At 32.1% G+C, this 13,585-nt stretch overlaps 1 protein-coding gene across 1 annotated transcript in view; it reads left to right on the forward strand.

Moving 5' to 3' along the window:
- The window catches only part of Ziz (dedicator of cytokinesis protein Ziz), a 464,297-nt gene that overhangs the window by 365,346 nt on the left and 85,366 nt on the right, over positions 1–13,585 (forward strand). Inside the window, 3 exon segments of the mRNA XM_090369931.1 lie at positions 8,120–8,238; positions 12,537–12,603; positions 12,725–12,769. Of these exon segments, the coding sequence (XP_090226057.1) occupies positions 8,120–8,238; positions 12,537–12,603; positions 12,725–12,769 (231 nt within the window).

Raw genomic sequence — 13,585 nt, forward strand, 5'->3', positions numbered from 1 at the left:
AAAGAGAAAGCTGTAACAGAAAGTAAAAATACAGAATGTTATGGCCCAGTACTAATTACAGTGGATGCCACCTGTTGTGATCACTTTGGGACGTGGCTAAAGTGATAGTAATAACTTATTGATAATAATAATTGAAATAATGAATAACAATGATTTAAACAAGAATAAAGTTGTTTGGCATTGTTTATTGATGCAGAGTGGAATGTTTACTTAAAGGTGGAAGGAGATGGAAAGAAAACATTAAAATAAAGCAATAAAAAAATTCTGTAATTTGATTATCCACTATTCCTTTGGGAAAGTCTTCAGTAGAAATGAAACTTATAATGTTTCTGGAAATCCATATAAACTATTAAACACAAATAAAAAAGGGTTGATGTTCTTTTATTAAACAGTAACATTGGTAGGTGTTCAGACATAATACTTTCTTTCAGGCAGTAATAACACTGACAAGTATATGAACTATATAAAGCAAAATCAGTAAGTAGTCACATGTGTTGGAGTTCAAGAACAAATGAATAATTGTGTAATGTTATGTAATTGCTTCCACTGGACATGCATAAGCTGTGGTATGACAGAAAGCAGTAATGTAAACTGAACTGCTGATACAATAAAAAGCATTTTTTTCCCTATATGTCTGGTTGGGACCTCATAAAAGTGATAACACCATCTATCTAACACTATCACTATACGAATGATAACATTATCTGTGATCATAATAAAGTGCATGTACTATACTAAGTGATTAAACCATGAGACTTTTTTGAAACAAATGGAAATTTTTTTTAGTGACGCTTTAGTCACAAATATAAAATTTTGAGAAGCAACAGAAGATTATATTCATGAAGTTCACCTTTGGGCAGCATGATAATTATTGGAATAAGTTGCCTCCCAATGGAGTTGAGATAGAAAGTTTGATAAAGTTAACAGTGAATTGGATAGTTAACTGTTCATCAATCAAACAAATTTTTTTTTTTTTTTTTTTTTTTAGTTAATGTATAATAACTTCATTTTCATGCATCATTTGGCTTGATTAATATTAAATCCATTAATTTATGAATGGATTTAATATTAATCAGGAATGCAGGATCATAATTAAATAAAAGGTTCAGACAAATTATTAGAAGGGATGGACAGATGATATTGATAGTCCTTTTTCTCTCTCTCTCTCTCTCTCTGTTGATGCTGTATAAGCTTGTTTCCTTGTATTGTTTGATACTGCTAATAATAATGACAAAGTTCAGTTCATATCCTAAAATAACCCATATTCTCTACCAACATGTTATTGATTGAGACATGTAATTCTTTATAGCATTAGCAAGGGCACATGATGCAAGAAAGCAAGCTTATATAGCATCAGCCAAAAAAAAAAAAAAAAAAACCCCTTATTTCACCCATCCCCTCGCTCCAAATGTTTGTCAAGTTCTGCCTTGAATCTATTTAAGCTATCAACTTCAACAACGACAGATGGAAGTTTGTTCCAGCAATCAACCACCTGCTGGCTAAAGGCAAACTTCCGCACATCTATCCTACAACCGTCTTTCCTCAATTTGAATTTATGTCCTCTCAGGCAGATTATTCTGAGCAAGAGAAAGAATCCCATCAGCATTGAGCATACTCAAACCATTCAAGGCTTTATACACCTCAATCAGATCACCTCACAGGTGCCTAGTCTCCAGACACTGTAATTTGCAAAACTTAAGCTCTTTCTTCGAAAGAGCAACCCTTTGTTCTGTTCACATCTTGTTGCCCTTCTCTGTACTCATTTCAACAGCTCTACATCCTTCTCAAATATACAAAATACCAGGCTACAATTAGCCCACTTTGAGTGTGTGATGAATTTAATTAACAGTTCATATGCTTATTCTGTCATATTTTTAAACTAGGTAATTAGTCTACTTTGTTTGTATAAAGAAATTTTTGGGTGAACCTAACTTGATTATTTAAGATCTTAGCAGGTTGCTTAATTATTAAAATGAAATGATCTCCTGCAGTTTTTTTTTTGTTACACTAAGACTGCAGCATTATCAAAGCATTCTTTTAATATGTGAGATTTTTCACTCTGGATGATCATAGTTCAGGAGAGGATAGAGTAATATTATTTTCCGTATAACAAGTTATAATATGTACACAATAATATTGTTGTAATAACAACATAGATATATATGGCAGTGCTCAAATTAATAAATATTAACAGCTAGTATGCTAAAATTTGACAAAGTAAATTTTTTTTTTTGAAAAAGTTTTTAGCCAACACATACAAACATTTATACACTAATTTTCATTAGTTCTATAATTAATTCATAATCATGTGATTCAGGTAACACAACGAATTATGAATGTATGAACTTACAATTAACATTGACCATCTTAACATTTAGGAAAACATCTTTTTTTTTCCATAGTTTTCAGCTTAATTTAAAAAAATTAACTTCAAGAAGAATAACATTTTAAATGTGTTTTAAACTAATTGAGATACTAAGTAGGACACTACTTAGCATAGTGATATATGAGTAACTGATGTTAGTTTCAGGTGGGAAAATTATATTTTAAGAAAATGGCAAGCATTAATAACAGCATGCCATAGTAGACAAAATTTATTTTCAGTTCAGTGTTTTTTTTTTTTTTTTTTTTTTTTTTTTTGTTTTGAAACTGGTCATTTAAACAAAGTCTTATTAATGTAAACATTTAAAATAACTGAAACCAAAACAGATAAATATATAACTATAGCCAAATAAATTGTATAAATACAGTAAGGCAGGAAAATTTTAAAAACTCAGTAATTAAATAGACTTTATCTGCCAAATTACACATATGCTAGCTTGAAGTACATATCATGCCATTTATTTTTTAAATATGATATCCTTGAGGTGAGCTCTATCTCTGCACAGGCATTCGTCTAATCTTCCATTCATGTGTTCCATGATATGATGTCAAGAAATGTCAGCATTCCTGGAGATGATGTGGTTATGAAAAAGCAGCCATACAGCTGCTGCTGTTTGACACATGTACTGTTTTAGACATCATGCCATCTTGTCGAAATCAACTGGCCTCAACTTGAGGAAACCTAGTAACTAGATCATCAGTCAAAAAAGTTTTGATGATGTTAGCATAGCACCCTGACAGTGCAATTTTACCCTTCCATTATTATCTTCAAAAAAATGTGGGTCAGTGATATTATATACAGTGAGATTAAATTGCTCACCGAGCTGTTACTTGGCCACTGTGAACTGTTTGCTAGTGGAATTGCTGAAGATTTTCTTCTGATCAATAATGAAAGTTTTGTTTATTCATAAGACCATTTAAATGACAGTGAATTTCATCAGACATTCATAGGTTGAATAAAGTCTTAATCATGATCCAATTGAGTTAGCATTTCTTGACAAAAAAAAAATTTTTTTTTTTTTTTTTTTTTTTCATTTTTACAAGTAAGGAGATCATGAAATTTTAATACTTGCAGTACCTTAACTTGTAAGGATAGAAGTTTACATCCTGTTGCGATATTTGACATACACTCCCAATAAATTCAAGGAGGAACTGGACAAACTTTTAGAGGGAATGGTTGTGTGAATTTTTTTTTTTTTTTTTTTTTTGGCTGATGCTACATAAGCTCATACGCTTGCTTTCTTGCATCACATGCCACTATTACTGTTAACCCGTTCACTAGAGAGAGAGTTAAGCATAGTCTCATGCTTTATGGAAAATAATCACCTTAGTTAAAAAAATAATTGAAATTAAACTTGCACAAAACCAAAATTCTGCAAGTATTACTTGCAGAATTTTGGTTTTGCAGTTTTCACCTTGGGAAAGAGGAAGAAGTCTGCTGGTTCTAGATTGGGATAGTAGGGTGGATGGTTTGTACAATGCCATGTTTCATTAGAAATGTCTTCACACGTGCAGAATGGGCTGGGCATTGTCGTCCAGTGCCTCAGCTCATTCTGCACTTTTGTGAAGAACCAGCTGCTTTTCTCTGGAAATTCCAGCCTCACCTAGGGAATGTGCTGTTTGTTTGTTTATTTTTTAGCTCTATCGGCATCTATGGCCATAGTGTGCCAAGGGAAATGCACTTTAGTAGTTTTGAAACACCTGTATGTAGAATGCAGCATTGACTTGCTCTCCCCTTCATGTGCAAATTCCTTGTGAATCACACTCAATTTGTCCAAAAGCATGATCAGCTCCGTCTTGATCCTGAATTTCTGTAAAAACCTTTTGGCCTTTGCTGATGATTTTGCAGTTCACTGCATGTTCTGACACTTTGTCTCTGGGTCGTACTGAAACGCCCATCATTCATCTCCACTGAAAGTGCTGTCAAGGAATTAGGATTATCTTGACAAGGCTAGATGAAGTCTTCACACGACACTCTTCATTGCTTTTGCTCATCTGTGAGACTACATGACACAGATTTTGCACAGACCTTCCTTTTCCCTAAATCTTCATGTAGAATTTGACAAATCATCTCCTCATATATATATATCCAACTCATCAGCCATCATTTCAAGGGTCAAATGATGATTTCTTACTACAATTTCCTGAACTTTTGCGACTTGTCCTCATTTTGAGAGGTTGAGGGACACTAGCTTCTTGGGCCATCACAAATATTCTCTGTGTGTGTATTGCTTATACAATTCAGACACACTAGTGTGACTTAAAATTTCATCACTATAAACAGTTTTTAACATTTCATGTATTTCTTTTGCAGATTTTCCAGTTTAAAGCAATATTTGGTTTTTGTCCCTTGCTCCATTGCAAAATCATTACATGGCATGTTAATGTTACTAACAAAACTGGTTGTTATTTGCAACCTGTCAGCCTGATATATATGAGTAAATGGAAAGAAAGAAAATTAATAAATTGTAACAAACTGTAACTAATACTTATGGGCCAATGCACTCACTAAAGCAATTACACATTACGACCATAATGTGTATATAATATGTTGTATAATAATGAAGATAATTCAAGCAGACAATACCAAGATTGTCTTGGTATTGTCTGCTTGAATTGGTCAGGGATTTAAAGAAATGCAAGGGATATAAATATATTAAAAAAAAAAAAAAAATATATATATATATATATATATATATATATATATATATAACTTATCGTTGTCTACCCACAATCTAGGTGACTTCAACTGGGACCAACCACTCAGACTGATGGCCAAAAACAACAAGGAGTTCTCTATTTCTGTAATGATCAATATCTGCTAAGATATATAAATTCAAAGATTTAAGTAATTTGAATCTAAACCAATTAAACATAGTTAAAATTTTAGAATCAAAAGAAAGATGGTATAAATGTAAGCATATATTGAACAGCATATGTTGACCTGACAGAGAATGTAATTTAATAATTAAAATAAGAATAAATGTAAAGTATAAGGCATATCTACTATATCCAGGACATAATGTAGTAGCAACAATAGTCGTCATGAAATAATCCCTCTAGTGAGTATATATTTGGTGACCCCTATGTGATGGATATTGTAAAAATAATTAATTAAAATTAAGTTAACGCAAAGAGAAACATGCAGATAGTAAGAAGAATAAAAACTAATAGAGTAGGAATAATAGAACCTGAACTCCATGAAGGTGAAAATATAGTAGTACAAATAAGAAGCAGTTTCTCCTACATCCTCAGATTACCCTAATAAGAACAAAGAGTGTAGGGCAGTTAAAGACAATACAAGATAAAAGTTGTAGCTTAGGTATGCCCGGGATCGCAAACCCATTCCTATATTAGGACCCTGAGCTGAATTTCTATTATTCTTCTTACTATTTGCATGTTTCTCTTTGCATTAACTTAATTTTAATTAATTAATTATTTTTACCATGTCCATCACATAGGGGTCGCCACATATATACTCACTAGAGGGATTATTATTTCATGACGACTATTGTTGTTACTACATTGTCCTGGATACGGTAGATATGCCTTATACTTTACATTTATTCTTATATTTTGATTATTAAATTACGTTCTCTGTTGGGTCAACGACATTCAATATATGCTTACATTTATATACTATCTTTCTTTTGATTCTAAAAATTTTTAACTACTTTTAATTGGTTTCGATTCAAATTACTTAATCTTTGAATTTATATATCTTAGCAGATATTGATCATTACAGAAACAGAACTACTTGTCGTTTTTTGCAGTCAGTCTGGGTGGTTGGCCCCAGTTGAAGTCACCTAGATTGTGGGTAGAAAACAATAAGTTTTATGTATATATATATATATATATATGTGTGTGTGTGTGTGTGTGTGTGTGTGTGTGTGTGTGTGTGTGTGTGTGTGTGTGTGTGTGTATAATTATACATATATTTGAATAATGTTTAAATATAGTTGGAAACAGAATCTTTCATAATAAAAATAAAAAGGGGTACAGCATACATCAGAGCCAGCAAAAAGCATATTCCTCTACATGATGCTTGAAACATAACCATACAAATGAATTAGGATTAAAATAGAAATAAAACAATGCCAGTAGTATGGCATGACAAGAGTGAAAAAAGTCGAAATTAAACATAAATTAAATCAAACCAAGCAGGGAGGGAAGAGAGGGGTAACAAGAATAAAAATATTTCAGCAGAAACTCTCTAAAATAATTTAGAAAATCTAAATGTACGAATAATAATTCATTGAGTTTTAAAAGCCAATTAAATATAAATTTAACGGTGCCCCCTCTGACGGGGCACCAGCTCCAAATTTATGTGAAATATCACCAACAGAGATGAAACCACTACAATAAAATAAACCAAAAATAGATTGACCATTATGCCCCATCTTGACAGAGGACCACAAGGCCAATAATGGTCGGGGAATCGCTGCATTTCGAACGCTGGACAAATCGCCGCAAAGGAGAATCGATCGAAAGATCAGTCCGTCACCCGATCCCAAGATCGAACGGCCAATGCAGGGGAATTGAACAGCGGTGGTCCTGATGCAGCGAAAATTAAAAATAGAACTGATACGAGCACTCCAGTGCAAAGCCACACTACTGACAAAAGTAATCTTAACCAGTTTATATAGATGAATAATGAACTATGGATGGCAGCACAGGCTCAGCATTAGCAATTCGCCCACTACTATCATGTGATATAATTATACATATATTTGAATAACGTTTAAATATAGTTGGAAACGATCTTTCATAATAAAAATAAAAAGGGGTGCAGCATACATCAGAGGCAGCAAAAAGCATATTCCTCTACATGACCATAGTTCATTATTCGTCCATCCATAGTTCATTATTCGTCTATATAAACTGGTTAAGATTACTTTCGTAAGTAGTGTGACTTTGCACTGGAGTGCTCGTATCGGTTCTATTTTTAATTTTCGCTGCATCAGGACCACCGCTGTTCAATTCCTCTGCATTGGCAGTTCGACCTTGGGATCGGGTGGTGGACTGATCTTTCAATCGATTCTCCTTTGCGGTGATTTGTCCAGCGTTCGAAATGCAGCGATTCCCTGACCATTATTGGCCTTGTGGTCCTCTGTCAAGATGGGGCGTAATGGTCAGTCTATTTTTGGTTTAGTTTTGTTTTATTGTAGTGGTGTACATCTCTGTTGGTGATATTTCACGTAAATTTGGACCTGGTGCCCGTCAGAGGGGGCACCGTTAAATTTATATTTAATTGGCTTTTAAAACTCAATGAATTATTATTCGTACATTTAGATTTTCTAAATTATTTTAGAGAGTTTCTGCTACAATATTTTTATTCTTGTTACCCCTCTCTTCCCTCCCTGCTTGATTTGATTTAATTTGTTTAATTTAGACTTTTTTTGCTCTTGTCATGCCATACTGCTGGCATTATTTTATTTTAATCCTTATTCTAATTTATTTGTATGGTTTTATATATATATATATATTTTTTTTTTTTTTTTTTAATATATTTATATCCCTTGCATTTCTTTAAATCCATCTTGGTATTGTCTGCTTGAATTATCTTCAATATTATACAACATATTTTACTTACACACACAAATTGTGAGATTAATTATTATTTTTTTCATAATTGTTCTTTTATTTATAATTAGTATATACTTATTTTAAGCAGTTCATTACCATTTATTTAATCACTATTTTAAATTTACCCTTAAATATGTATTATTTTTTACAGATCACAATCCTTGCCATTTGGTGGTCCTGGTGGTCTTCTTCGTTATGATAAATTAGATGCTACAGAAATTAAGGATCTTCTAGTTTGTTTTTTGTACATAGTGAAATACGTGAATGAAGGTAAATTTTGCAATATCCATTTTAAATATATAAAATTTAAAAAATATTTCTTAATATTAATATTATATTGTATTGTCCTAAAATTGAGGAAAAGCACCTTGGGTTTTGAGAAAATCATGATTATTTTCCATAAATGGCATGCAGAAATGTTTGCATATCTTTGCATAAATCTCGTCTGCTCCTTAAAAATCTGAAATACTGGTAGTGCTTATATGGATCACATCAATCCATTTAATTTGTATAAACAGAAGTTCATTAAAGTTTAGTTGACTGGCAGCAAATGAATCTATTTCTTCTATTTATACTTTCATGCCAAGACATTTAGGGTGATATAACCTTAGATGTCTCTTATGATGCCAGGCAAAAGTTTAATATTGATGGAGGAAATCACTCCATTTTTATCTCTGAACCAACACGAACAGTAATGATGAGAATAATATACAGAAATTATGTAATGATAAAATAATGAAATGAATGTAATGAAATTATGTTATAATAAAATCAGTCAATTATGTATATACATAAATACATCAAGCGCAGTTATTAATAACAGGATACAATGAATGGTACATTATCAAGGGCACCATTCGATACATCCAAATAATAATTAGCGGTAGCTATTTGTTTCTGATTTTTTTTTTTTTTTTTTTTTTTTTTTTTTTTTTTACCAGCTATAGCTAGTCCTGAAGATTGGCCACATGGCCATAGCATAAAGATATTATCAACAATTTAGTATCCTTATTGTCAGAATAATAGCTAGCCCTAAGTAAGCTATTAAATTGTTGCCCAGACTGCAGTAATTAATCAGAAATAGATAGCAATTGCTAATAATTATTTGAATATACTGAATAGTGCTAGCCATTGATAATATACTATTTGATGTATTCTGTTATTAATAATTAGACTTAATATATTTAATTTATAGTTTGGTTTATGGTACACTTACTTTTTCTCCTTATGTTTAATTGATGAGCCTACTTCTTATGTGTTTAGAAGAACTTAGCAGTTGTTAGACTCAGTTAAAGATTATTTTCTCTCTTGGCTAATAAGCTTATTTTTCTCTTTATGCCTCTCATTGTGCATTACGTACATTGATTCTCTAATGCTACATGCATATATTCCTATATTACAGGCTGATATAATGTTTATCATTAGTTTGATGGCATTACTATGATCTGTTATGCTACTCTACTTTTCTGTGCCTTATGCCTCAAGTCAGTTTCTTCAGAAAATGATTATATATATAAATAAGGTTGATCTTTGTTGTTAGGTCTCCCAGTTGATCTAATGCACCGAACTTAAGATTATTGTTAAGATTATAGGACTAATTCACTTTGCTAAGGTAGTGTTTGTATCTTTTTCTGGATGATTTTATTCTTGTTCTTCAAGGATTACTAATAATTTTTGGAGGAAATATTCTTTTGCAAAAACAAAGTAAAGGCACACATACCAAATTTCTGATGGAGGAAAATTCATGTTTGGAGTGTATGATGGGATTCCATCAGTCAAGATAGTCTTATTCATCTAGTCTTTAATCCTTATGGTTATATTTTTGGGAATTCATAAAGGATTGCCTCTACCCAAAAACTTATCTCATTCAAGACAAGATAGAATTGCAAACTGTGGACAGGGTTGTTGGTGATACTTACATAGAAAATGTTTCTATACAGGAATGATCAACATCCGCTATCCTTAGTTTACAATTTATTTTATTTTTTTAAATATATGTTCAACATTGTGTACTTTGTTTTATAAAATATTATTAAAATATTTTTTATTATTAAAAAGACCTTTTTGTTATTTAAATTTGCAGCTGATTTTAATTTAGTATTAGTATTATAATGATTAAATGATGCAAGGAAGTGGACTTTTCTGTACTTCTGGGGGAGGGAGAGAAGAATCTATTATATATACTTTCCTTGTTGCCAAAATGTGCCTATCCAATTCCACTTTGAATAACAAACCTTTACCACTATGGCAGGAAATTCATTCCAGTGATCTAAAGAACACTGACTGAAAGTAAATTTGAGATATTGCCTTCTATTACTTCCCAGAATTTTGTATTTGTGACCCTAGTTTTTCTTTCTTCTGCTATTGAAAATATACCTTTTATCTTGTTCCCTATAAGATATCTAATTGCTAAGCTTTGCAGTCTGCGCTTTCTAAACCATTTTTCATATGGAATTGATTAGCCTCCCCTTATCACCTTTACTTCTTTGAGCCCCTTTCTAGAAGTTATGTCTCTCTTTTCAAGTGTGTGGTCTCGAGACCAGAACACAGTATTCTAAATGCAGTATTGCCATTATCTTATACAAAGGGATAATGACATCCTTTTGCTTACTCCAAAGGTCATATATATTGTTGACAGGACACTATGTGCCTTGGAATTTAACTACTAGTTGACAGCATTTAGCCATCAACTAGTAGTTCAATTCCATGCAGTGTAAACAGGTGTCTAGGAGGCATGTGGTGTCCTGTCAGTAATGAGTAGCACCACATTTTTCATTCAGTAGGAAGTTTTTCTGCTAGTTTTGTATATAGCTGATCACCTACTCAGTGCCTTCATTACGTCTGTAGCACATGCTTACATTCTCTTTTTGTCACATTCTGCTGATTCAATGTTGCTTTGATGGCCCTCATTCCAGTGAATATACTCTTCTTGAAGCTGTATGATCAGAAGCACTTCAAACTACTCTGCAAGTCCTCCACTTCATCAAGGTACTGTTATTTTGTTATACTTTGAAATGATTTCAAAAGCAGAAACTATCAATGTATATAGCATTTTTAAATATAAACATAAAACACAACCAAACAGAAATCTTCAGAAGACAGTTTAGTGAAGAAACTTTGAAGAATATGGGAACTTCTATTGTGTATGAATTGAAGTACCAAAAAAAAAAAATTACAGAAATTTTCTGTAGACTGGCACTCACCTAAAGCTATGTCCAGCCATGAAACATCACATACAACATGGGTAAATAATGTTGATATGGTACTCTGTTACTTCACTTCTCTGTTGCTGACTCCATTCTTTTTGAGTGGAGTCAGCAACAGAGAAGTGAAGATGGACACTATACTTTGCACTGTGAAAAAATTTTTCTGCATGAAATATAGTAACTATTTGTTGCTCTGGTAAGCTACTACTGAAATAGCATGAAATATTATTTGATTGGATCTGTTATAGGTCGACATATATGTAATATTAATTGCACAAAACAGAATACTGTTTTTTCATGGCACAAGTTGGCTGTCTATCATTTTCTTCATCTGTGCAGTGCCACTGTCAGTTTAAGTTAGGTTAGATTACAGAGAGCTGAAAAAACTAATGAAATTTTTCATAACCTAATGTTGTTAGGTGCTGTGAAAAGGTTAATTTCCATTTAAGAAATCATGGCAAGTTCTATTTGTCTAAAATGTATTATGCTAATAAGCATTCTGTTTCATAATTGAAAAGTCATTCTTTAAATAATATTTAATATGGTTAATTTATTTCATACAGAAAAAAGTCACCACAGTGTTGAAGTACACGATATAGTAGTAATATTACTTTGTCACTCCATTGAAACATTGTGCAGTCTTTCTAGTTTATGATATATGCACTTAACTACCAACAGCTGTGTATAGTATTAATTTCAAAAAATTTATAGAGCTAGGTCTTAATCTTTCTGGATTTGAGGTTCTATCCTATGTTTTTTCTATATCTCTGACTTATTTTCTAAGCTTTGCACATGCAGTTAATTTAAACTAAATGCATATGAACAAGGACTGCAGTTAAATACTCTGTTATACCAAATGTCAGCATGTTTGTGAACATCTTGCTGCAGAGTAGTAAATTTTGGGGCTAAGCTCCTGGTGAAAATTCCTCAAAGAATTATTATTTTTATCAGCACCAAAGCTTTGTTGCCCATATTGTTTACTTTTTTCTGTTCAACATTCACGAGCTGATTTGAATTTTTGTGTGGTATGAAATGATTAAAAAAATGCTGATCTATAGAAGATATTTATATACTTTGTATTTAAATAGCTTATCTACAAAAGTATATAAATGGTTTGTTTTTTCATCATATCTCTGTTTCTGTATTTCACAATTTACTCAGCTGATTTATTGAAATTACAGTTACTTTTGTTTCGCATTTTTCCATTTTGTACACTTTATAAGTGCCCAATTTAATTCGTTGTTCTTTTCTTATTTGGGATATTAATTGAAATATTAAGTTTATCACTTTTTTTTTTTATTTCTAATTAAAAGTTACTGATTTATTTAAGTAAATCTTTTATTTCTTTCTTTTTTTTTCTAGAACTACTGATTGGATGGTGGCAGCACTGTATTGAAAATGATATTTTAGATTTCTTTCACATTTTAGAGTAAGTTTAAATTGATTTCTTGTGTTCTACATGAATCAGTACATTTTTATTCAGGAACTCCCCCCCCCCCCAATCTTTGCCCTTTTATTTATTTATTTTTTTTTTAAATTCTTTTGAATAGGCTCTGTTTACACCAGTTCAAGTATATGGGCAAGAAATATGTCAGGTAAAGAAACTTTTCATAATCTAATCTTTAATTAATTTTAGAAGAGTCTAGTTATACATGTTGTTTTATTTTTTTATAACATGTGAGCTGGACTTCCAGGATTGATTCAGCACCTGAAAACACAATTCCCTCATAGCACAGTTGGTAAGATTGCCATCCTCTCTGCACCAGGTGGAAAAGTTGAGTTCGAGTCCCATCAATGATGGGAGGAATTTTTATGGGCCTTTTTCACAATGTGGCTGAGTTAGTTGGTCTCGGATAAAGTTAGCACGGTTTTTCTCCCGGAAACTTGGGTTTTTTGTCCAGAAAATAGACCTCAGAGTACCGCAGTTTACAGAAATATACACAAAGCAATATGGCCTTAGTTGCTGATGCTCCTAAAAACCCTACTACAACAACAACAAAACACGATAAAAGTTCTAATAAACATGTATCTGCTTCTGAATGATTATGAATCCATTGCTGCTTGAATTTTAAATTCTTATGGAATTTTCAGTGGTACAAATAGTAATAATAAAAAAGCAAACATGTACATAGTATGAATAAACATTTTACTGTATACACTGGTGTTCAAAGAAAGTGCTTCACCCCTTAAAATTGTAACTGTCGTCCAAATAACGTAACTATATGGCAATATTTCTTACAGATTGCATCAGATAAGATTGACACACGTGGGTAATGATGTAATATTGCATCAGCTGTTACTTTCAGCCCTATAAGCACGCTCTGCAAGAGTGAAGTCATTGTGTCAAGATGGCGAGTTACGGGCAGTTAATGCCATGAAGAAAGAGTGCTGTTGTTGCTTTACATGAGGAA

Source organism: Mastigoproctus giganteus, chromosome 1 (genome assembly GCF_048544385.1).
Source record: "Mastigoproctus giganteus isolate SK-2022 chromosome 1, ASM4854438v1, whole genome shotgun sequence".
Lineage (NCBI taxonomy): Eukaryota > Metazoa > Arthropoda > Arachnida > Uropygi > Thelyphonidae > Mastigoproctus > Mastigoproctus giganteus.